Source organism: Mucor mucedo, assembly GCF_025094135.1.
Source record: "Mucor mucedo strain NRRL 3635 chromosome Unknown EV154scaffold_40, whole genome shotgun sequence".
NCBI lineage: Eukaryota > Fungi > Mucoromycota > Mucoromycetes > Mucorales > Mucoraceae > Mucor > Mucor mucedo.
In genome coordinates, this window is record NW_026252324.1 from 223,027 (window position 1) to 246,156 (window position 23,130).

Consider the following 23,130-nt stretch of genomic DNA (forward strand, 5'->3'; position numbering starts at 1 on the left):
TGCTTCTCTTTCTCAATGATGGGGGGGGGGGGTCATGCATCCCTTCTTTTGCCACGTGTTCTCCACCGTTGCTGTAAAAAAAAAAGGGCTGGATGGCTGATGAGGTTTGTCCACAGCCTTAACATGTATTTATATAGTTTGTATGTATCTAAACACACAATGCCCTCACTTTTTTGTTCATATAAATAAAAGTCGAGTGAGGCTTTTAGGTGTGCAGTTAAGGGTTTTTTTTTTTTGCATCTCCGAAAACAACACTAGAGAAAGAAGAAAATATTTTTCAAGAACGAGCTTTTTATTGTACATTTTTTCTTTTTTTTTCATATATATAAAATGCCTGGATCAAGAGAAGACGGCCAAGGCTATCAATCATGTAATTCCGTTTAAAACCCCCAATCTATATAGATATATATAAATTATACACATCTTTTTTATTTTTATTTTTATAAATCCATCTGACGCCAAAAAAAAAAAAAAAAAACCAAATGTTAGATGACGGAGGATATCAACCTTCTTATGGAGGCGGTGGTGGTGGAGGAGGAGGATTTAGAGATCGTGGTTACGGTAGACAAGATCGTTTCAATGGTGATTCCAGATACGATAACAAACCTCCTGTCAGTGACAATGGTAATCTCAAGGACACACGATAAAAAAAAAGATGTTCTTTCTTTATATTTATACAGTGGAATTTTAGGCATTCATCGCATCGAAGATACCGTTTACATTAACAATTTACCTCAAGACGTTACGGAGGAAAAATTAGCTGATCATTTTGGATCCATTGGTATCATCAAGATTGATAAAAAGTTGAAGAAGCCTAAAAGTATATTATAACACGCTCTTTTTCTCTCTCTCTTTTTTTTTTTTTCGCAACTCATTCTTTTTATTTGTAGTTTGGATTTACGTTGACAAGACCACTAATCTTCCCAAGGGTGATGGTACTGAAAAGAACTTGCTTTTTCTTTTTTTTTTTTCTCATTGCATACTAACTTTATATAAAAGCTACTTTGACCTATGACGATCCTCCTTCTGCTGATGCAGCCATTCAATGGTTTGGCGGCAAGGAGTTCATGGGAAATATTATTGAAGTCACCAAAGCCGAAAGAAAGATGACCATTCCACGTAAGTTTTTTTTTTTCTTCTGTTAAACTAGAAAGTTGAAAAACTCATGCTGTCTTTAGCTGAGCGAGGTTCCGGTGGCTTTGGAGGCGATCGCCGTGGAGGCGGTGGCGGCGGAAGAGGTGGATTCCGTGATGGAGGAGGACGCGGTGGAGGAAGTATGGGTGCCAGAGAACCCCGAGAAGGCGATTGGTCTTGTGATGGGTAAATAGCGTATATAATTGGTTTTTTTAGTGGAGTCTAACCCTCAAAATGTTATAAGCTGCGGAGCCAACAATTTCTCCAGAAGAGACGAGTGCTTCAAGTGCCATGCCCAGAAGCCTGGTGGAAGTGGTGGCGGAGGCTCTTCTAGCAGTCGAAGAGGAGATCGAGGCGGAGACCGTGGTGGAGACCGTGGTGGAGATAGAGGCAGTGACCGAGGCAGTAGTTTCCGTGACCGCGATAGTGGTAGAAGAGACCGCTATGAAGACAGCCGAGGAGGAGGAAGAAGTAGTGGCGGAGGAAGAGATGAATATCGTAAAGACAATAGTAGACATGAAAGACGTGACCGACCTTACTAGTGTAAATAAATAAAATGAAAATAAAAACATACACTCTGAACAGATGTATGATTACTATACTGTCAAGCCATGTTATAAACATCATCAAATTATCAGAACGTTGTCTATTGACAGTGGTCTCATACACTATCATAATTTAAATGTGTAGCTATACCAGATGGGAATCTCACCAACGAGAGCGATACGATCAAAGTCCTTGAAAGTACAAAATGGAATCAAGTGAAATGCAACTATTCCTTTTGTGACTAATCTATCATCTCATGCTGATGTAATAATCCAGTCCTTGTTTATCATTCTTATAAACCCGCTCCCCCAGTCATTTTTTTTTCCTCCTTTTTTTTTTACAAGTTTCAAGGAAGGCTTAGTCAATGATGAGTTCTCTCGTTTTCTCAAGCATATATCCAAGCACGGGATATGATTATAAGGACATATTTTGATACAAGAAAAGCTGCGTTCTGGTGAGACATGGGCCAATATTACGCTTGCAGCTAAACCGCACTCCACTGTGGGAGAGGAAGGCTTCAACCACAAGTCTTGGATAAAGGTATGCCGCATATATGACCAAAAACACGTAACTATGTTTAGATGTTGTCGAATTACTATCTTGAAAAATGACACGCAGAAAAAAAGACTACAAACTGGGATCCAGTAATCCTGCTTAATCATGACTGCCGAGACATGCTCACATGCGAGAATACGTGTGACAACGTTTCACCAGTTACCATGCGGTACAATTCAGAAAAAGGTTTCCTTGGATACAAACAAGGTGTGTGTAGTCATTTGATCGGATGCCTTGGCTGTACCCAAGAGGTCATTATGGTGTATCGCGTTACATTGTATCTATGAAATACACTGATGGTGTCCCTGTATGTATATACTTTGGATTACTCCAGTATCATTATGCTTCTGCCAAATTATGATGTAAATTAAACGAAGCCTAGAAGGGCGATATCTCTCTCTCCGCTGCTGTGTATTTTTGTTTCCGAGCCCTTGGAACAGCCCAATATACCCCATACTAATGAACCAGATGGACCTTTTTGCTGTCGAATTATAAATATAATATACACTCAAAGTTCTGCTCATATAACACGCAGGTTGTAATGCCTTTTGTTTTACTAACCATTGGAGATTTACGGTAGTCTCTATATATATATATATATATATTCATAGACTTTTAGAAATGGTAGAGCTCGCGTGCAAAAGTATGAGTTGAGAAAGAAAAAAGCAGGAAAGTTGCCTTTTAAGGACTTTAGGTTGGTTTAGAAAAGTAATATGAAATGGGAAAAAGAGGATTGTACTCTCTATGAGCCCAATAAATTACATAAAAATAAGGTGGGTGTGCCTTAGGACTCTTACGGGGGTGAGGGGATATTTTAAAGTTTTAACCAAAACCAGTAAGCTAGGAGACGAGGAAAAAGGCAACAGAGGAAAAAAAATACGCCATCGAAAAAGGCTGACCGTATTGGGAATAAAGAAAGTTGGTTGTCACACTTTATTTCCAAGCACGAGATTTTTAGTTGTAATTTAACACAAGGTGATTTATTCCTTATTCGCCCGTGTTCAAAAAAGCACACTCCCCTCAAAACTTTTTTTGGGTTGAAAGGGAGTTTTTAATAGATTTTGATTGGTCATGCAATTTATATGTTTACCATTTAGAGGATATTGACGGGTGCATTTGAATTAAAAGGTAGTATAATGTTTATTGTTCTCTCTTTATCTTTCTCTCTTCTCTCCTTTTTGGCGTGTTGTTATTTTTTTTTTATATATTTTTTTTTTTTTTTTTTTTTTTTGCTCCTTATTTTGTAAAACAACAAACAATTTTCTTTTTTTTTTCCTCTCCTTTTTTCTTTTTTTTTTTTTTTTCTTTTTCCTCTCTCTTACTTTTTCTTTTTTATATTAGCCAATGACATCCCTTTTAGCTATTCAATATGCAACACTCCCAGCAGAACGAAATATTTTAACAGTGAAAAAGAGTAACAATCGATTAGCTTATGTGGATGCACTTGTTGGTAAATATTATTTTGGGGGAGGATGGGGTTGTGTTTGTCGGTATTGAAATAATTAAACATAATATAATATGAATAGATGCCAACGCCCTAGTGATTGAGAGTATTTGGAAGATCCCAAAGATGAATACGAGTTCTGTGGTGCCTTTACGCACATTTATCCAAGAAGTCTTGAAGAGAAGCAGAACAACCTACTCGACGTTACAGACGGCATTATTTTATTTATTTCGTTCAAGACCTGAAATTAAATTACATATCGAAAGAATGCAACAACAACAGTCCAAGTGGGATGCATATGTTAGCTGTGGAAGACGCATGTTCTTGGCTTCCCTTGTTGTAGCTTCCAAATTCGTCCAGGATAAAACCTATCGTAATTCAGCTTGGGCAAAAATAGCAGGTTTACCAGTATCTGAAATCAATGCAGCTGAACGTATCTTTTTAAATATAATTGATTATCGTCTTTATATTTCGCAACCGACATTTGAGAAATGGCATCACTTGTTGCATTTACATGTGGAAGCAAAGACACTAAATCAACCCAACAATCTACAAGACTTTAGTAATCTTGCTTTTGCCCCCGTACAATTACAAGAAAAGCATTCTTATTCACCTACACACAGTATCAACAATAGTCCAGTTACACCCACATGCTCTCCTCCTCACCCTAAGCATCATCCCCCTCGTTGGACACTTGTGCTCTCACCTACCAACTTTTTACCTCCTCCCGTGAACGAAAAGAACAATCGAAAGCGACCTTATTGCTATAATTATCCTTTACCTGTTCTCTCCATGTCACTGCCTAGTTCGATTAATTCATCGCCAATGCAGACACCTACACAAATATCACCTGTACGAATGAATGGTCAGTCCGTCTTTCACTGGTCTCCCATGAACAATAACAACAATAACAATAATTATAGCAACAAAAAGAGAAAGCTCACATTAGACTCCAACACCACTCGTTCTTATAATATCAGTCATGTTAGACAACAATCCAAAAGATTTCACCCATAATTATTATCCCTTTTATCCATACTCTCCTCAACCAGTCCTCTCCTTTTGACAGCAAAAAAAAAAAAAAAAAAGACCCCCTCTTCGCGGCAAACAACAACTCTCCTTTTTTATTATGAGCATTATTATAACCATTTCCATTCTTTGTTCATCCTTTTTATTCTTATATCTATCCCCCACACACACCAATTTATTATTTATCTATGACTTATTGTTATGCCTCTGTTCTTTATTCTCTTTTTTTTTTTCTTTTTTTTTTTTGCCTTTTATACATATATATCCCCACACACACACACACACACACACATCAAATTTTTTTTTTTTATCTTTTTTTTTTATTTTTATTTTTTACCAAAAATCATTATAAATATCTCTTTCTCTCTTAACCAATCAAAATAGCAAACCCTAAAAAAAACATTTACAACATTTTTAACAATTTTACTTTTTACTCTTTTTCATACTACTGATGTTCCTTTTGCAGAAAAAATGTTAAATCCATCATGTAGACGTATTATTTGGGTTTCATTTTCCAAACTATGTACACTCTTTATACCCACCGGATGCATCCGACTCTTCACCGGTAAACCTCTAAAAGAAACCTCCTCCTCCCCCCCCCCAACCTTAAAAAAGACACTAACATCAATAAATAAGCGAGACCCGTGTTCTGGAGAGAAAAAGTTGCTTTATTTATCTCATATATGCTAGTTTCTGCCTTGTTTTGCTTTTGGTTAGAGTTCATTACCACTTTGTTTTGTGACCCTCCGCAAACATTTGATTTCGAAACCGTTTTCAGCAACCATTCCGAACTCTCCAGCATCAATGGACAGGTCATCGACTGGCATCACTATGGTAACGCCACCGCCCTCACCTCATTCGTCAATGCATACCCAGCAACAGACCTTTCCGCCAACTTTCCGCTCTTCATGCAACTCAAGCGGCCACTCTACCAGCCTCATTACAGTAACCGCATCGTTGACCAATGCATCGCCCGCTTTAACATGTCCGCACAGGCAGATAACTGGCTTCACTACAAACTCGAAAAGGACAGTGGGTACCTCTACGGGGACGGTACCTTACTCTCTTGTCCTCTCCCCGGCCACCGAAACAAGACAGGTGCACCCTGCTTCGATTCGACTGAACTCAACCGTCTGCCAAAGAATGGAGGTAAAAACAGAGAAACTTAAGGCACATTCAAGAGGCTTAACTACACCCCCCACATACCCATTCTTGCTTCTTCTTTTTATTTTTTAAAACAAAAAAAAAAATTATAGCCCTCAAGTATGAACCCGAATTGATCAAGTCCAATTTCTCCTCGCTACCTTACAAGGGCTCCCCACACGCATCCGCCTATGTCATCTTGGGCAATTCCGTCCTAGATATCACCGATTATTTACTGGCCGTCACCAACATTGTAAAGGTAGCCAAGGGCGCCCATTCCCGATCATTTGCGCTCGACCGCATGTTTCTACCACTCGATTTGACTATCCTATTGTTCACCAATATGGGTCAAGATATCACCACCTTGTTTGAAAATATGCATTATGACGACAATTACAAACAGTGTCTCGATCAGTTTTTCTTTCATGGCGTTGTCGCCGCTGACGCCCACGATGAAGGCTGTGCCAGAATGAACGTCGCCCTCTGGATCACCATGGGCATCTTTCTCATGTACTTTTTGCTCAAAATTAATCTCGCCAACCTCACTCGTTTGCCCTTTTTACAACGCTGGCTTTTTAAATCTTCCGCATTCGCTCTCTCAGAACGCCACTTACCCCCATTTACCCTCTTATTTGTACCTTGTTACGCAGAACCGTCACAGATCATTCGACAGACATTCGATTCCTTGGCTCGTACAAGTTACCCAGATACACGCAAACTCCTGTTCTTCGTATGCGACGGTTTGGCCACGTCAGCCACCGATGGCGGCAAAGAAACATGGCGCTGTATACTCGAGTCCTTGGGTTACAGTTCCACTAAGGACCCCCCTTTACGTCCTTACCTCTCGCTCGGCAGAGGTCCTCGACGTATCAATTACGCTAAAGTCTATGCCGGCTTTTATGAATCCGCCGGTAACCGTGTTCCCTTTCTGATGGTCGTCAAAGTCGGCTCCCTGCGTGAATCAGAGGCCTCCTTCCGGGTACCCGGGAACAGAGGCAAACGAGACAGTATGTTGATCGCCCTGGGCTTTTTAGAGCGATGCATGGATCTATCGCATCATCGGATCTCGCCCTTGGAATTCGAGTTGTTTAACCAATGTTATAATTTACTGGGCATTGACCCACGTTGCTTGAAATACATGCTGGTCACCGACGCCGATACCCAAGTGAAGGACGATGTCGTGGTCAGGATGGTGGCGCGTTTGGAAGCAGATCGGTCCCTGATGGCAGTGAATGGTCATGTACGACCTGCCAACCCTGAGGAAAATATCGTGACTATGCTACAGATCTTTCCCATCTATCTGTCCTTCTATTCGGGCCTGGCGTATGAAGCGTGTTTAGGAAGTATAGCAACTATTCATGGTGGTTTCATCATGTATAAATTGTGGGATGATAAAGCAGACGAAACACCCTTGCATTCGGTCAAATGGTCGAAAACAAGTGACGATATCCAAGAAATGGAAGATTTCGATTCCAGTAGTGATGAGGAAGAAGAGGAGGAGGAGGAGGATGGTCTAACCACCACAACAACCACAACAACCACTGCTTCTTCGCGTCACATGAACAAAAGTCGTCGTCGTCGTCATCATCATCGTCCTGGCCAACACAGTGGAAAGAAAACAACAATGAAAGGAAGACCCATTTCTTTAGCGCCTGGTCATGAAGTACAAGCCATCTGTATCAGTCCTACCGTCTTACGAGGACTGGCGGTGCCGCGAGCAACTACCATGCATATGGAAAACGTTTTATTGTTGGGTGAAGATCAATATTTTGGCTCTGTGTTGCTTCGATCTCATCCGCGCTACCGTATCGGATTTGAGCCTGAGGCGATTGCCTACACCACCATCCCCACGAATTTCTTTGCCATGCAAGCACTCCAATTGCGATCCTTACGCTCGACCTTTCACAACCTTATGGAATTTATACATATGGCCAAAGACGTCGGGTTCAAATATTGGATCACGTCCTTTACAAAACTCATCGACTTGATCTTGTCCATGCCCATCATTGTATATCTGTACGGTGTCTATATTCGTTATTTCGTCGACGCGTATCAAGTGTATGCCATCATTGCAGGTGCATTTACGGGACTCATTCTCTTGCACGTGTTTTATTTCGTGATACGAAGACAGTTTAAATACGTGGTGTGGTTTATCATTTATGGCTTGTTCTCCGTTCCCATCTTTAACATTTATTTTCCCGTCTTGGCTGCCTGGCGCTCCGATGACGCCTATCAGTGGTATGATGTCTGGCCCACCGAAAGAGGATACGGAAGTCGTCTCCATGGTATTGTCACAGATCCCAAAGAACAAGAAGAACAAGAGGAGGAGGAAGAGGATGGAGAAGAGGTGGTACGTATGCGGCTCAGTGATTTCGAAGTGTCTGAGGCGCATCAACAAGCACAACGCGAAAAAGAACAAGTGGAATTACTCGATGCGAAGTTTAATGGATTTACAGCAGGTTATGTTCATACCAAGAACAAACCTTCTTGGTCCTCCTCGTCGTCATGGATACCGTCACCTCCCTTGGCCCAGACACGCGAAAGACACTCCCGCCTCGCGTCGGAGGAGGACGCTAGGTTCTTAACCAACCATTCCACCGTGTCCAGTCATAAAAATCCCTTCTCCTCCGTCTTGGATGATCCCTTTGATGATGCCTACAGTGCCTTTAAAAAGCAACATCGTCCGAGCCATTCACAATCGTCGTACGTAAACACAAATAGTCACTTTGCTGATAGCTTTGCACCGGCCATGACGACGGAACCCATCGTACAGGATGACATTGTATATAAAGAAGAAAGTAGTGATACGATCTCACTTACCAATTCTGTGATGGAGTCACAGCCTTCTCCTCCTCCGCCCATTGATGTGAGAGGCAGAAGACGAATTCATCATCACCATGCACAAGATGAAGGTCGAAGTGCGCCTGTACATTCAAGATTTGTAACACAACATCATTTATAGAAGAAAAGAAAAAAAAAATAAAGAAAAATATACACATAAAAAGCTTTTTTTTATTTTATTATTATTATTAATATGATTAAACTCGTTAATAACTTCTACCAAAGAGCATGAAATGTTTAGCATGATGATCACAAGCAATACACTTGGTGACGCCAGGAACAATAGGGTTTTCAGTGGGTTGTTGGAAAGGATTACAGAGAGACTTAGCGCCCATGGAAGGAGCCTTTTCATCCTCCTCCTCACCATCGTTAGCACTACGAGCGGAACGTTCCTTGATATCATCCTCACAAGCAACACGATCACACCAGGGGACCAAAAGCAACTTCTTTTGGTTTAAAGTGGGTACAAATTCATCCCATTCAGAGATACGCACAATGGATTCATCCATCTTTTGACAAGCTTTCTTGTACATGTCATTTTGAATGGTTTCCAAGGCCTCCTTGATCTCGCTTTCCAAGTTCTCGAGGGAACAAGAGAAACGAGCACCTGTATCACGACGTACACAAGACACTTGGTTCTTGGCAAGATCCTTGGGACCCAATTCCAAACGAAGGGGGACACCACGTACCTCCCAATGATTGAACTTGAAACCGGGAGTGTAATTCTCACGTAAATCGGCTTTACTCTTGAGTCCGGATTTCTTGAGACGAAGGGCAATGTCTTGACAGACATCAAAGATCTTATCGGATTCTTCCTTAGTGGTCTTGACGGTTAAACCACAGGGGACGATGACGGTCTGAATAAGAGCTACACGAGGAGGCATGACAAGACCCTTATCATCACCATGAGTCATGACCATGACACCAATAGTACGTGTAGAGATACCCCAAGAGTTTTGCCAGACATGAAGTTTCTTGGCTTCCTCTGTAGCGTTTGCAGGAGCGTTAGGATCCTCTACAGTGATGTTAAACATCTTACTAAAGTTTTGACCCAAGCAATGAGAGGTACCACCTTGAATGGCACGACCGGTTGTAGGAATAAATCCTTCCACGGTTGTGGTATAATAACCACCAGCAAATCTTTCCTTTTCAGATTTGACACCCTTGACAACAGGGACAGCTAAAAGATCGGTATAGACCTTTTCATAGAGATCAAGGATTTGTTTGACTTCGGTATCGGCGTCCTTCAAATGTAAATGAGCGGTATGACCTTCTTGCCAGAGGAACTCACGAGTACGTAAGAAAGGTTGAGGGTTCTTGAACTCCCAACGGACAACGGAACACCATTGATTGATACGTAAAGGTAAATCACGATGAGAACGAATCCATTTGGAGAAGTAAGGATACATGACGGTCTCGGAGGTAGGACGAATGGCAATGGGTTCTTCTAAATCACTGTTACCGGCTTTGGTGACCCAAGCAACTTCAGGGGCGAAACCTTCAATATGATCCTTCTCACGTTGGAGTACCTTGTTAGAGACAAACATGGGGAAATAAGTATCCTCGACACCCATCTCAGTAATGGCACCATCAAAGAAATTGGTGATTTCCTTCCAGACATTATAAGCTAAAGGACGGAGAATATAACAACCAGAGACATCGTAGTATTCCAACATGTCGGATTTCGTTAATACTTGTTGGTACCATTTAGGGAAATCTTCTTCCTTTTTACAACCAAGACCCATTTGATTACTGTCGTCAGCAGCAGCAGTAGTAGCAGCTATAGTATTTTTTTTTTTTTTTTTTTTTTTTTTTACGCGTCATCTTTTCACTTTAGTTTTTCCTCTTTCTTTCTCTCTTCTTATTTATCATCTTTTTTTTTTTACGTTACCTTCCTTCTTGGCCTTGGGTGCCTTGGCAGCGGGCTTCTTTTCACCGGTAGGTTTAGCAGCAGCAAGTGCCTTGAAATCCAACTCGATAAAGTCCTTGTTGATAGACGCCAAATAAGCCTTCAATTGATCGAGCGAGACAAAGACGGTCTTTTGAGCATCGTTAGGGTGGAAAGCGAGTAAAGTATCTGTAGGCAAGTCAGCGTCTAACACGACATGGACTAAATCCAATTGAGCCACATGGGACAATGAGAAGGGAGAGACGTTGTCCTTGGTAGCCTGGAAAGTGGATGCCAAAAGCTCTTCATTGGCAAAACGACAATCCTTGAGCGAAAGCTTCTTACCAATAGCAGTGGCGTTGGTCTCGGTGGATTCCAAAGCAATGACCACCACGGGGGTGACGGGTGCTGTTTTACCTGTCTTGGGCTTCAAAATTAAGGTCTTGGTAAGAACAAAGCCTTCACCTGTTAAGGCCTCAGACCAACTCTTGGCATCACTGACGGCAGCATGGCTGACTTCTTTAGCACTAATGGAAAGTTTCTTGAGTGTCTCGCTAACAAGGTCTGACATTGCTTTTTTAAAAAAAATTTTTTTTTTTTTTTTGAGAGAAAAGAGAGGGAAGAAAAGGGGTAGGGGCGGGGCTCGATACTCTCTCCCATCCACCCGGGCGCACACCGCACGCACACACACATACACACAAAAATACACAACCCAGAAAAGGAAAAAAAAACTTTTTGCTGCGGAGTCAATATTTAGTGGATTAAACCTGTCAAATGCTTTCTTTTATTGTGATCTGTAGAGAATTGTGTAACCATCATGGGTAAATTTCACGCGTTTTGGGGAGGGGTTGTTGTTTATATGTATGTATGTATATATAAAAAAAAAAGTGAATGATCATAGACAACATAATTATGATGAATAGTAAAACATAAAGGCATAAGGGTGACATAAAAAGATTTTTTTTTTTTGGTTGTTACTTTGTTGTTTTACGCCATTGTTTGGTTCGAAATCTAGAATATCGTAGTCCGCAGGCATTGCATAAGGTTTTATGACCATCGGGACCACGCCTCCATTCAGGACTATGACTGGTACGACATCGAGCGCATACTTTAACCGTACCACCATTCCCTTGCTGCAAACTCGTCGTGATGGTCAAACTCGTCTTTTCTTGCTCATGAAACAAGACTCTGCGTTTCTTTTCGACAGACGAAGGTTGACTTTCTAACTCGACTTCTTGTTGCAATCGAAACTTTTGAAAGGATGAAGAGGCATGGCTTGTGTTGGTCACAGGCGGAAGTCTAGGTTTCGGATAAGGATCCATGACCGATGTGGGGGGAGGTGCGACAGCTGTTTCCGATGCCAAGCTCATGGTAGGCATGTGTGTTTCAACCTCTTTCCTTTACATAGAATGGTGTTAGATAAAAAAAACGTCTTTTAAAGCCTTCTCTCTCTCTCTCTCTCTCTCTCTTTGTGTGTGTGTTATATGTGTATATCTTTAAGTCTAAATACCATAGGTTAATAAGACTCGCTTATGAGTCGGATCCTCCTCCATGATGTTGGCTGCAAGAGTCGGGTTCATATAATAGTGTTGATACAAGGAATTGGCTGGCAGTGGTTTGACAATGGTGGGAGAAATCTGAAAGGATTCGAAAAATATGTTACCATAAGGTATCAGGATACGTTGAAATAAGCAAGATTCCTGAACAAATACGATTTTGGTGGTAGCATAGAAATGACGCGTGCAAGAAATATCTTCTTGTTCCCCGTCCTCTGTGAACGAAGAACTTTTGAATTCCTTGAGGATCATGTCTTGGGCCATGGTGCACACAAGCTCCGTCATTTCCTTGGGTGGTTTGGGGGGCCATACAAAGAGTGGCTTCTTGTGTTGGTTGACAATTTGAAATAGTCGTAGCGGAAGTAGTGTGGCTCTCTTTTTATCTTGTTCTTTTAATACGTGACTTAATTGCATTGCATCCTTGATATTTTTTTAAAAAAAAGGGAAGGCTTTCTTTTTAGATGGAGATGAAAAAAAAAAGATATATCGTATGGAGGTCTTACTTGTGTAATAAAGTTACTGTATCCTTGGCAACAGCTTAACCCAAATGTTCTCGGTTGTTCGACGTTTGTATGATTGATAGAAGTCACTCCTTTGAAGAATAGATTTTTAATTATAAAAAAAGACAAGTAAGGAATAGTTTAAATAGTTACCACTGTTATGAAAAAACACGAGGACGGTGTCATGGGTTGCTGTGTAAACAACGAGGTCTAGTATATTCCAGGCGGTAGTTGATACGTTACTATGAATGAGATAATCTAGCTGCATATTACCACACTTTTTGTTGTATATAAATGAAAGAGTTTAAATATATTTTTTTAATTCCAATGTGTGTTGTTTTATGAACTGAAATCTAATATTTATTGTTTACATATACACTTTAAAAAAAAACTTACGTTTGGATAGGACGAAGCTTCTGCTATACTCTGAAACGATAATAATCGACATCTACAAGAAAAAAAAATTAGTAGGAAGAAAAGGTGTGATGAGTAGTTGTAGTTTTTACCTTGTGACTGAACCAGCCAAGGTATTTAATTTTAAAAAGCTTGACAGGTCAAACTTTGCCAGAGCAGTTTCGTTGGGGTGCATAAATTCGTATAAAGAGTGATGTAGTAATAAGTTGCCAATGGAGTGACCAGCGACTCTAGTGTCGCTGACGGAAGAAGGAATATAAATAAATTTCATCTCATCAAGAGATAAAAGCGACCAAAAACACGAAGTTTTCATTTTTTTTTTCTTTTTTTTTTATCGCGCGCGTGAAAAAAAAAACAAAAAACAAAAAAAAAATTTGTGTGTGTATGTATGTGTGTTTCTGTGTGTGTGTGTTTGTGTGTGTCTAGAGGGGATAAAAGGTGTGTTTTTACAAGGAAATGTAAAAGTTTGGAGCTGATAAATCGTAGTGGTTGATTTTTATCGTAGGTTGAACATAAATTTGTATTCTAATTTGTTCATACAAAAAAAAAAGATTTTCTGAATTAAAAAAGAAGAAAAAAGAAAAAAAAAGGATTGGGAATATTGTAAACTATTTAATGTGGTTTAAGAACAAATAAAAAAAATTCTTTAAAATAATATTGAGACTAAGAAGAATAGTGTATGTCAAGTTTATTAACACAAACCTACCAAATTAAGATTTTAGATATTTATAAAAATAGTAAATCATTATAAAAAAGCAGTAAGGGGGGCTGCTTACAGTAAAAAGAAGGGCCATTTATCGATGATTCATCCAACATGTATAATTCTGTATTCTATTACTTTTTTTTTTCAAAGGGATTGAATCGATGATGGTGATAATTTAATACAACCTGGGAGTTTTTTAATTTTTTCTCATTTGTCAAGTATAAAATAATTTACTAACAAACCGTTCCCCTTATCACTTTTAAAAAAGACAATCCAAGAACATTCTATTATTATCTCCTCCGTGGCGTTTTTTGTTAGGGACCATGTTTTAAATTGTCCATTGTCATCTTTTAGACGCGCGCGCGAATAAATGTCCTTTTGGTAACTAAGAAAAGGGATGAGATGAAATACATTTAAACAAGGGGAGGAGGGGGGCATGAAGACCGATTATTTCTATTTGTTACTAATCACTGAAAAGGTAAATAAGAAGAAATAGACCTTAATAAGGCTAATACAAAAAAATTATAATTGCTGATGGCGCAAAATTCTTCCATGCTTCTTTTTTCTCTCTCACTCGCACACGCGGAGGGGGGTGCTGTATCCCGCGGGCTTATCATGTAATTTACACTTTTTATAGATGCCCTTATAAGGGGAATCTTGATACATTGGTAACACCTCTACTTTATTTACATGTGAGGTGTCACTTGAATAACGATGACCGATACAGATCGAAATACACTCACTATACACCTTTCTTTTATCTTTTCTTTTTCTTTTTTTTGCACGTCGGCTTAGTATCTACCGTATCAGTACTAACATGCTGGGAATGAGTTTTCCCGTTGCTAGGGTAAATGGCAACGAGTGGCAAATATGTAAGGTTGTCATGGGGTTTAAACCTGACACTATTTAGACGTATATTAGTAAGTTGTGGCTTCTTAGTTGACTCTTATAATCTTGATATCCAGTAAGTTCTCCTCCGGGAAAAGAAAAAAAGTCTAATTTACTTGTGTTCACCTCATTATTATATACAATCGGATCTTGAGTATCCCGAGGTTACTTTAAAAAAAAAGAACTAACCCAAAACTCTAAATGATCTCACTTTGTTGTAAATCATCCCTGTGACATATTTAGATTGTGTGTGTGAGTACAAAAAAGTCATTCTACTACTAAACGAACTATGCTAAATAACGATGCTAAATAACGATGCTAAATGATAGACACCGTTTATTTAGTCATCATAAATACGCACGAGATTATAAGACATTTCCCGTCTGATGTGGGTAGTTGATAACGGTCAATTCCAAACAATCATGTGGCTGATCTGACTCAGTTTCATGTATCTCATTTAAACGCGTTCCTGAGACTTGGACAAGTAGGCCACACTGCTTATTGTTTCAACCTTCTTTTTTTTCCATTTAACCTTTTTTTTTTTTATTTTACCCACAAGTCTTTTTTCCCAGCTGTTTTTTTTCCCGGCCGGCTCTGAATCTGTCATCCTCCCCCTCTATTTGTACTACACCCCTGTATCCGAGTTCTCGGATTTCATGTCGTCAGAGCACATCTTATTCGCTGACAGAACGATTATAGAAAAGAGAAGAGCCATAAGACGAGAACGAGTGTGAATCAATATAAAAGATGAACGCCACAGTCCACTTTTTTTGTTTAAAAGACACGCGTTTTTCGGTGTGTGTGTGTGGAGGGGAGGGGAAGAAATCATTTCTATTTTTAGTAGAAAGAAAAAAAAAAGTCTGGACCAAAGGGAATGAAATAGAAACACAAGAAGATGTTGAAAAATATATTATTTGCTTTTCTTCGGTTGATCTTTTTATTAATAAACAAGATCGAGATGCGGAATGGTGTGGCTCAGCAAAAAAAACATGGCTTTTTCGTACTGCATACACTACACGTTTATTCATTTAGAAAGACGTTTAATTGATATTTTATACAGCAGAAAGTTCTCCCCCTTGCATCGAATACCCGTTTAATGAGGGGGGTGGGGGCTTCTTCTATATAATTTATGTTTGACGCATCTGTCACACACACACACACACACACACACACACACAAAGCGATTATGGCCTTTGCCGTTTACTATTTGTCTAAATATGTCGGTTTTTGGATCAGGGTCACTGGATGAGTCTCCCCCCCCCCCTTTCCCAGAAACTATAAATTGATTTTAATTACATTGCTTAATTGTTTGACATGCCACCTTTTTCGGTCCGTCCATAACTTGTTTGATGTTCCTATTTTTAAACCTCTTATTTTGACGCGAGTAAGAAAAAAAAAAAACCTTATAAAGAATACACATTCTTCTTTTTTTTTAAAAAAAAAAATATAATTTATTCTTGTATCCATTTGTTATTTACACGACAGTATGGAAAATGGGGGTTAGGATGCAATCACTATTTTTTTTTTTTTTTTTTTTGAAAGAAAAGGGGGGGTCTAATATCAATTTCCTGTCTGTTTATATCTAAGGTTTCTTTAATAACTTTTTCTTTATTCCATGTCCATCTCAACATCTTCCTTCTAAAATAATAAAAAAAATTTATAAGTAAATCCATTCACTCGTAAAAAAATAAAAACTTACCTCAATACGACGTTCACCAAAAGTGACTTCGACAGAAGGCAAAGCCTTGGCTTGTCTGATCTCCTTCACAGCAGGTGTCTTCAAGACATTAGCGGCAGTGGTGAATTCGGGTATGCAGTATTGAGAGTGAACATAAGGGAGTTGCAAGGCACGTGTGTTACGGACAGGTCCTTCAGCAGTAACAAGAACAGTGCCCTTGAACTGAGCAGCAACATCCGAGGGGAGCTTGGTGCGCATCACGGGGTAAGCAGTAATGAGCTCATGATACAATAAAGAGGTGAGACCGAGACGGGCCATGTTACCAGATAAAGAACGTGTGGCAAAAGGGAAAACTGTGTGGTTAGCATTGACTTCGGCATAAGCTTGACGAGCAGACTTCATCTTGAGTTGATATGACTTGTTCACATCTCTTTGGTACACAAAGGGCTTATATTCTGTGTTCTTGACTTCGCCAGATCCAGTAGACAAAATCACATTTAATTGATACACTTGGTTAGCTTCAACTTCAAAATCAAATTTATCTAAATCTTGAACAATCAATTCGTCCAAGAATCGGTTCTCGATATCCTTTCCTGCACGTAAAACAAATCTCTTCATGGGAGATGAGAAGGTGCCTTCAACGGGTTGACAACGGAAATAAGCAGCAATCTCGGTAATCACACGAGTGATTTCAGAAGCCTGTTTTTTTATATATATATAAGTTTCCTCGTTCTTTCCTTTCCTCTCTCGCTCGTTCTCTCTTTTAAATAAACTTTACCTTGACACCGGGACGGAGCATACGAATAGCAGCTTCATATGCAAAATGGGTGGCAGCAACTACATCAGCAGCTCTACCGGTAACGGGTTCTCCCGTTGTGTTGGCAACGATGGTGGTGTGAGCAGCAGTAGCAATATAACCATCAATGTGAACACCCAACTCACTGTAGAATATATTAGATACATGCACTTTTTTTTTTGTTGATGAATATACAATAACTTACATCTTGACAATGTCACCAGCCTTCAAGGTAATGTCGTTTTCAGCAAGAGGAGAGAAATATTGAATGTAATTGTTGACGGAAACACAAGTGGGTACAGCAATACCTCTTTCAGTAGACTTGTACATGTTCTTGGTCTACAACCCAAAACTGTGTTATTTTTTTCTTGATCTCGAACAATTTTTTTTTAAGCAAAACTTACTTGAGCTTCAATAAGATCATCACCGTATTGACAGAGATCGCAGACAGAAACACCGGCAGAAACCTTGCTAACAACGTTAGGGAGAACAGCTAAAAGAAAGAAGAAAAAAAAGTTTAATGATCAAGATCTAAAAAAAAATTATTGACAGGACAGATCGTTTATTTACCGTTGACGATATCAGCAGCAAGTTGATACTTTTCCAAAACGACGGGGTTGGTCAAAGTGTTATCAGCCTCAAACTTGGAGGCAGGGTAACTTAAGGACATCTCCATATTAGTAGCCATTTTTTTATATATGTATATTTTATTTATAGGGAAAAAAGGGTTATTTTTTTTTTATTTTATTTTTTTGCCCTAAAAAAAGCAGCACCCTTTCAAAAAAAAAAGCCACCCGAGAGAGTGAATGAGTGTGAGGTGTGTGTTACCAACATTTTAAAAGCCAGACATCCGTTGTCGTCTTGCACGAATTCCTTCCATATTAAATGCACAATTGTGAGCTTCTGGTTTATACGACTTCTTTCGTACACCTTCTCCATTAAACACATCGGATTCATAATCACAGCGTTGTTCAGATTTACCCGCACGAATATTACAAATCGCATTCTTTTTGCAATCACCCACACAGGCCTTGGTCATGGGTGATGATTTTGTCGTATATTGGTAATATTTGTCAAAGGTCGCTTCATCATTCTCCATATCCACTGTAACGTTATGCCACCATGCAGCCGATAAGGGTGACGTAGCCGAATTTAGTTTAGCTCCACTTGAATTAAATGCCTCTCTTGCGGAATACTCAATATGCCAGTCCTATTTACCCTTTTTATTTAATGAATTCATGCAAAAAAAAAAAAAAAAAAAAAAAAAAAGTAAAAACTATAAATGACTTACGGGTCCATCTAACCATGTAGACGCTTGATCTAGATTGGCTGTATACGTAATAGAATCCACCACTTCAAATGTGACGGTATCAATCTTGTACACGCTAAAATCATTTTAAATTGTTAAATTTTTACGAGTCATGTTACGTACACAAGAAAGTATAAAACTCACCGGAAGCCAGGGTTAAGATCCAGATAAGGCGTGATAGAGGGAGCTATATAACCTACAGAAATGGCTTCTTGGGCTGTCTGATTCTTTCCGTGTCCATAAAAAATAGTCATTTCATCTCTAAATACATAAATTGAGTAACATATATAAAAAAGAAAGAGTTCTTTCTTTTACTTGTGTGTGTGTCCAAAGAATTGCGCAGAAATAATATGTGCATATCTGTCTACAATCTGGTTATAATAATTTGCATAATCATGGAAACAAGTATTATCACCCGGTGCAATATGTCCAATAATCCATACACGCTCCAATTTATCTTCAGCATCCTGTAGTTCCTTTATAAGCCAAGAAAAGATACCATTGGGATCCTTTTGCATCGGATGTTCGTAAAGCCACCAATTCAAAATGTAGCAAAAATTAGTATTCAAACTAATGAGTTTCAGCCCATCCACCGGACGAATGGCATAGCTTCCCGTGTTTAATTCAAGATCCGCCTGTGAACGGAACGGCACCCAACGCTCCCAACTGATCGCTAGACTCTTATAAAGCCATTTCAGGTCGAGATAGTTCTTCTCAATCTCAATGGGTACGTTGGACGACCGCAATGGGAAATTATTCGAAGGTGCTGCTTCATGGTTACCCACGGCAGGGTATAGCATGGTGTGTAATAAGGTGGGAGAGTCGAAATGACTATGCAATAATCGGTAGGTATCGTCTTGTATCAATTGCGTTTTTAATACGGGTAAAGTAGCCCAGACCTCGTGAGGTGGTACATCACCTGTCATGATACCAAATGTAATATTTCGCTCTATTTTTGGAATGTATTCTAATAATGACTGAATCAATGACAAGGGAGTATCACAGTTATATTCACCTATTTTAGTGTGTGTGTGTATATGTTAGTCTTATCTCTTTTTCTTTCTTTCTTTTTATCTCATGTGGCCACTTACCCCAGATAGACGCCGACTGCGTAATGTTGGTATAATCGGTATATGCAGGTCTACAACAAATTGGCTTATCACAAATCACTTCTGCTCCTGGCTGTTAGAATGGGTGGAGTGGTTAAAAATTGAGACAGTTTTGTGATATAGATTGCTTTTTGTTTTTACCTGATAATGAGGATCAATATGCCAGTCGCTTAATTGAAGTACAGTCAATGTTTGCCCTTTTGATTTTTGAGTGATGGGTAATACATCTGGCTTTGGTTTAGGAAACGGAACATTCCACTCTTCCACCTCTGATTTAAAAAAAGTTAGAACTCTTTTGTTGTTGTTGTATATATCTCTTATTACCAGGATAGGGGCATGAATTAAGAATAGCTGCACACATGAGATGACCATCTCTGCCGGATATAGTCATAGACTAAAAAAAAAGTTGCAATTTCAGAAAACAGTAAATAAATAGTTGAAATCAAAAAAAGGAAATTCACATACCGGCAGAACTTTACGGATAATTGGTGCTTGTTCTCTCATCACACCTTCGCACTAAAATTTTTTGTTAATTTGTTAATTGTTTTATCTCCATCATTTTAGAAATACTTTACAACTTCGTCGTCGACTTTTTGTGTTTTTTTACAGACTTTTGTCAAGGTATTGACCAGGAAACTTTCTGGCATGTATGACATTTTCTTGATAATATGCAGTAAAGATATGCAACTGCTACAAGACTTGGTGATCGATTCAGCTTGAACCAAGTCATCCACCAACGCATGAACCTGATTTTGAATCCCAATGTCGGTTTGTCCAAATGCCATTTGTTGTTGCTCATGGGCTCTTGTCATGGTAACAGTGCTTGTCAACAACAGTACACTGTACGATAAAAGATGACTGTATCTCATTTTTTTTTATTACTGAAAAGAAAAAAAAAAAGAAGGAAAGAAAAAGAGTTAATTTATTTTTTTTTCCTTATCTTTTTATTATTATAACTCGTAGTGTCAAGTCAGATGATGATCGAATCATCATGCAACTCTTACACAAAACTCAATTTATAAATTTTTCTCCCTATTTAACCTCAGAGCATTTTTTTATTTTTTCTGCCTAAAACAAACCCTACCTAAATGTCAATGTTGACCCATTGTAAACTCAATCAAGTATTTTCTTGGTCTCATTTAATAGAATCCAAACAAAGAATGACAGGTACAAACAACCCCACATAATATAAAAAAAAGGGTTTTTTTACTTTATTGATTCACCTTGTTTTTTACAGACTGGCAAGAGACAGGTTTATACATTAGCCAACCTTGTCATCCAGAAAAGACACGTTTATATAAAAAGAGTACAGTGAAAAAGCCAACGTGGTATGGCGTTATTACCTGTCATGATTACCAAACGATAGCCTATCTTTTGCGTGTCTTTCAATCCTCGCCCGGGGACACAATGACGTTATTATTAGGCGCATTTGGCCGCAAGAAGATGGACACCCTGATTATCTTGTTGGACAAGCGATATATCATCCGATCAGCTGTTGTCAATATGTCCTGGTGTCGTAGAATGTGGAGTATCGCCTCCAGGGCTCATATGATTGCGATCACTGGTGTCTATTATTCTGTCTTGGGCGGAGCTTATTGCTCTTTAGGCAAGAGCAATACCAAATATGTAAGTAACAAAAAAGTTATTAAAATACATTGGTATTAAACTTTTTTTTTAGGCGTATAAAGCAGGTGCTTTAGCAATTGAACAGATCAAATTAGCAAAGAGGTTAAAAGATCCCGTATTAGAATGCAAATGTTGGTTATATTTTGCCGAGGATTTGATACAGTTGGGTAATATACAAAAGGCTCATAAAATCATTCAACGTCAACTAGAGTTTGTGGATTCCATCCATGATCCAGCTGTAAGTAGAGAGAGCTTATTTAAAAAGCGTCTCTTTTCTTTTTATTTATTCTAATTTTTTTTGTAGTTATCAAGTATGCTGGAATCGGTTATCAGCAAGTTGGATGTGGCAGTGGCCAACAGAGGAAATTGATGTCTTTTACGAGTAATAATAATAAAAAGAAGGATTGGTTCTTGAAAGTTTATTATTTATATATTACAAGAAAAAAGTGTGATATTACATGATGGAGCATTTATCATTTGTGCTTTCTCTAGGATTGTAAATCGACTTGTTTCTTTTGGTAGGAGTAGTCGATGTCTCTTTCTCCGGTGCAACAGGTGTACCATACGGCTGCTGATAGACTCCACCCATCATGGGAGGCATACCATAGTAAGGGTACGGCTGCTGCTGCTGCTGCTGCTGGGGAATCATCATCATTGGCTGCTGATACATGGGTTGTCCGTACATTTGCTGAGGCATGACGTACATGGGTTGCTGTACTACAGCCGTTGTGGTAGCACCAGCAGCATGACACGTTTCACTATGTTTGGATTTCTGTTTATCGTTTTTTTTCTTACTACTACTGGTTGTAGGTGGTGGCTTAAATGCCATGGGTCTCTTGGGTTTCGTTGCTTTGATTGAAGGTACTTTCTTGGGAACAATCACTCTTTTTACCACCACGACTTTTTTTTTGGGTGCCGGAACAATCACTTCCTCCTCTTCTTCTTCTTCCTCTACTTCAATTTCTTCGTATTGTTCCTCTTCTTGTGTCTGTTTTTTATTGGCCGTTTGTCCTTTCCACCAACCTTTAGGTCTTTCTTCTCGGGGTTTCCAAAAGCTGGGTTTTCTTTCTACAACCGGTCGATGCGATTCATCTGATTTGGCTACTACTACTGCTGCTGCTGTTGTTGCTGCTGCCGCTGTTAATGCTTTGGCTTTCTTGTTCTGCTTTGGTGTTTGGGTTGGCTGTGATTCCATGTAAACTTCTTGTGCTTGCAAGCGAGCTTGTTCTTGTAGTCGAGCTTGTTCTTGCTTTCGGTTCTTGTATTGCTGTTGTATTGTTTTCTCCTTCATGGCTGCTGTGGCTGCCGCTGCAGCAGCAGCAAATTCTTTATTTCTGCTTGTGCGTTCAGACAAAGCACGGATAAAACTCTTCTTTTTGTTCAACTGCTTCTGTTGCAATGGTGGTGGTGATCTATTTTGTTCTCCGCTAGGGTGCTGCTGTTCCTGAAGATGTTGTTGTTCCTGGATAGAAGGTTGAATGGATGGTTCCTCTTTTACGGGTTCTGGAAGGATGACTGGAACAGGAACGCGAGCAATTTTCTTGGTTTGAGCGGGAGGAGGAACATCTTCGGTGACGGGTGGTGTGGGAGGAGTAGTAGGTTGGATAGGAATGGGATGAAAGGAGGAAGGATTCGGAGATAATAATTGCTGCTGTCTTTCTAATAGTAATTGCTGTTGTTTTAATTGTTGAAGTAGAAATAATTCGTTGGTGTTGTTATTTCCGTAGAGTTGGGGTGAGGGAAGACCTGCTTGAAATAATTGGCTCAAGAGTCCGTCTTCATGGCTTACGACGGCTGCAGGAGGAGGAGATGCGGTTTGCTTTACATTTTGAAATACGCTATTTAATAATTGATCAGCATACTGATCATAAGAGTTTGGGTTGGTCATGGTGAAGTGGTATAAAGAAGAAAAAGAAGAGAAAAGAGTATCTTCATCTTAATTAAGTAAATTGTAAACATGTCATGTTGCAC

General features: G+C 39.3%; 10 protein-coding genes across 10 annotated transcripts; 4 read left to right on the plus strand and 6 right to left on the minus strand.

The window, feature by feature from the left end:
* Nucleotides 1-482: 482 nt before the first annotated feature.
* EV154DRAFT_587843 (uncharacterized protein) lies at nt 483-1,820 on the plus strand (the record flags this gene model as incomplete). Its single annotated transcript, XM_051606817.1, has 6 exons — nt 483-624; nt 692-820; nt 891-935; nt 1,000-1,119; nt 1,179-1,320; nt 1,379-1,820. 6 exons carry the CDS (start codon nt 483-485, stop codon nt 1,674-1,676), a joined length of 876 nt encoding a protein of 291 aa, XP_051458197.1. The 3' UTR covers nt 1,677-1,820.
* A 1,659-nt stretch (nt 1,821-3,479) lies between these two features.
* On the plus strand, nt 3,480-5,050 carry EV154DRAFT_507183 (cyclin-domain-containing protein). Its single transcript, XM_051601379.1, has 2 exons — nt 3,480-3,685; nt 3,762-5,050. The coding sequence occupies exons 1-2, from the start codon at nt 3,580-3,582 to the stop codon at nt 4,694-4,696; spliced, it is 1,041 nt and encodes a 346-aa protein (XP_051458198.1). The 5' UTR covers nt 3,480-3,579; the 3' UTR covers nt 4,697-5,050.
* Nucleotides 5,051-5,139: 89 nt separating this feature from the next.
* Nucleotides 5,140-8,847, plus strand: EV154DRAFT_507184 (chitin synthase-domain-containing protein). The gene is made up of 3 exons (XM_051601380.1): nt 5,140-5,273; nt 5,345-5,857; nt 5,965-8,847. The coding sequence occupies exons 1-3, from the start codon at nt 5,180-5,182 to the stop codon at nt 8,811-8,813; spliced, it is 3,456 nt and encodes a 1,151-aa protein (XP_051458199.1). The 5' UTR covers nt 5,140-5,179; the 3' UTR covers nt 8,814-8,847.
* EV154DRAFT_507188 (uncharacterized protein) lies at nt 8,845-11,229 on the minus strand. Its single transcript, XM_051601381.1, has 2 exons — nt 10,584-11,229; nt 8,845-10,472 (listed from the first exon to the last, which is right to left on the minus strand). Exons 1-2 carry the CDS (start codon nt 11,149-11,151, stop codon nt 8,899-8,901), a joined length of 2,142 nt encoding a protein of 713 aa, XP_051458200.1. The 5' UTR covers nt 11,152-11,229; the 3' UTR covers nt 8,845-8,898.
* On the minus strand, nt 11,064-12,046 carry EV154DRAFT_507189 (uncharacterized protein). The gene has a single exon (XM_051601382.1). The coding sequence runs from the start codon at nt 11,957-11,959 to the stop codon at nt 11,555-11,557; it is 405 nt and encodes a 134-aa protein (XP_051458201.1). The 5' UTR covers nt 11,960-12,046; the 3' UTR covers nt 11,064-11,554.
* A 36-nt stretch (nt 12,047-12,082) lies between these two features.
* On the minus strand, nt 12,083-13,363 carry EV154DRAFT_563046 (uncharacterized protein; the record flags this gene model as incomplete). The annotated part of the gene is made up of 5 exons (XM_051605758.1): nt 12,083-12,556; nt 12,640-12,728; nt 12,790-12,913; nt 13,033-13,084; nt 13,143-13,363. The coding sequence occupies 5 exons, from the start codon at nt 13,361-13,363 to the stop codon at nt 12,083-12,085; spliced, it is 960 nt and encodes a 319-aa protein (XP_051458202.1).
* Nucleotides 13,364-16,001: 2,638 nt separating this feature from the next.
* EV154DRAFT_507194 (peptidase M24, structural domain-containing protein) lies at nt 16,002-17,965 on the minus strand. The gene is made up of 6 exons (XM_051601383.1): nt 17,686-17,965; nt 17,520-17,608; nt 17,321-17,454; nt 17,098-17,260; nt 16,341-17,018; nt 16,002-16,279 (listed from the first exon to the last, which is right to left on the minus strand). Exons 1-6 carry the CDS (start codon nt 17,801-17,803, stop codon nt 16,250-16,252), a joined length of 1,212 nt encoding a protein of 403 aa, XP_051458203.1. The 5' UTR covers nt 17,804-17,965; the 3' UTR covers nt 16,002-16,249.
* Nucleotides 17,803-20,447, minus strand: EV154DRAFT_507196 (Metallo-dependent phosphatase-like protein). Its single transcript, XM_051601384.1, has 9 exons — nt 20,109-20,447; nt 19,999-20,049; nt 19,858-19,927; nt 19,675-19,802; nt 19,516-19,606; nt 18,740-19,439; nt 18,569-18,685; nt 18,407-18,500; nt 17,803-18,325 (listed from the first exon to the last, which is right to left on the minus strand). Exons 1-9 carry the CDS (start codon nt 20,400-20,402, stop codon nt 17,951-17,953), a joined length of 1,920 nt encoding a protein of 639 aa, XP_051458204.1. The 5' UTR covers nt 20,403-20,447; the 3' UTR covers nt 17,803-17,950.
* Nucleotides 20,448-20,512: 65 nt separating this feature from the next.
* Nucleotides 20,513-21,588, plus strand: EV154DRAFT_216549 (uncharacterized protein). The gene is made up of 4 exons (XM_051594403.1): nt 20,513-20,700; nt 20,771-21,159; nt 21,212-21,397; nt 21,464-21,588. The coding sequence occupies exons 1-4, from the start codon at nt 20,622-20,624 to the stop codon at nt 21,527-21,529; spliced, it is 720 nt and encodes a 239-aa protein (XP_051458205.1). The 5' UTR covers nt 20,513-20,621; the 3' UTR covers nt 21,530-21,588.
* A 25-nt stretch (nt 21,589-21,613) lies between these two features.
* EV154DRAFT_563050 (uncharacterized protein) lies at nt 21,614-23,047 on the minus strand (the record flags this gene model as incomplete). The annotated part of the gene is made up of 1 exon (XM_051605759.1): nt 21,614-23,047. One exon carries the CDS (start codon nt 23,045-23,047, stop codon nt 21,614-21,616), a length of 1,434 nt encoding a protein of 477 aa, XP_051458206.1.
* Between the last annotated feature and the right edge of the window lie 83 nt (nt 23,048-23,130).

Bases quoted from the DNA above. Each gene is read 5' to 3' on its own strand.
- EV154DRAFT_507183 (XM_051601379.1), top strand. From the start codon at position 3,580: ATGACATCCCTTTTAGCTATTCAATATGCAACACTCCCAGCAGAACGA. The intron at 3,686-3,761 runs GTAAATATTATT...TAATATGAATAG, and splicing joins TTATGTGGATGCACTTGTTG to ATGCCAACGCCCTAGTGATT.
- EV154DRAFT_507184 (XM_051601380.1), top strand. From the start codon at position 5,180: ATGTTAAATCCATCATGTAGACGTATTATTTGGGTTTCATTTTCCAAA. The intron at 5,274-5,344 runs GTAAACCTCTAA...TCAATAAATAAG, and splicing joins ATGCATCCGACTCTTCACCG to CGAGACCCGTGTTCTGGAGA. The intron at 5,858-5,964 runs GTAAAAACAGAG...AAAAAATTATAG, and splicing joins CCGTCTGCCAAAGAATGGAG to CCCTCAAGTATGAACCCGAA.
- EV154DRAFT_507188 (XM_051601381.1), bottom strand. From the start codon at position 11,151: ATGTCAGACCTTGTTAGCGAGACACTCAAGAAACTTTCCATTAGTGCT. The intron at 10,473-10,583 runs GTAACGTAAAAA...AAAATACTATAG, and splicing joins ACCCAAGGCCAAGAAGGAAG to CTGCTACTACTGCTGCTGCT.
- EV154DRAFT_507189 (XM_051601382.1), bottom strand. From the start codon at position 11,959: ATGCCTACCATGAGCTTGGCATCGGAAACAGCTGTCGCACCTCCCCCC.
- EV154DRAFT_507194 (XM_051601383.1), bottom strand. From the start codon at position 17,803: ATGGCTACTAATATGGAGATGTCCTTAAGTTACCCTGCCTCCAAGTTT. The intron at 17,609-17,685 runs GTAAATAAACGA...TCTTTCTTTTAG, and splicing joins TGCTGCTGATATCGTCAACG to CTGTTCTCCCTAACGTTGTT. The intron at 17,455-17,519 runs GTAAGTTTTGCT...TTTGGGTTGTAG, and splicing joins ATGATCTTATTGAAGCTCAA to ACCAAGAACATGTACAAGTC.
- EV154DRAFT_507196 (XM_051601384.1), bottom strand. From the start codon at position 20,402: ATGAGATACAGTCATCTTTTATCGTACAGTGTACTGTTGTTGACAAGC. The intron at 19,803-19,857 runs GTAATAAGAGAT...TTTTTAAATCAG, and splicing joins TAATTCATGCCCCTATCCTG to AGGTGGAAGAGTGGAATGTT. The intron at 18,501-18,568 runs GTGAGTTTTATA...AAATGATTTTAG, and splicing joins GATCTTAACCCTGGCTTCCG to CGTGTACAAGATTGATACCG.
- EV154DRAFT_216549 (XM_051594403.1), top strand. From the start codon at position 20,622: ATGTCAATGTTGACCCATTGTAAACTCAATCAAGTATTTTCTTGGTCT. The intron at 20,701-20,770 runs GTACAAACAACC...TGTTTTTTACAG, and splicing joins ATCCAAACAAAGAATGACAG to ACTGGCAAGAGACAGGTTTA. The intron at 21,398-21,463 runs GTAAGTAGAGAG...TTTTTTTTGTAG, and splicing joins ATTCCATCCATGATCCAGCT to TTATCAAGTATGCTGGAATC.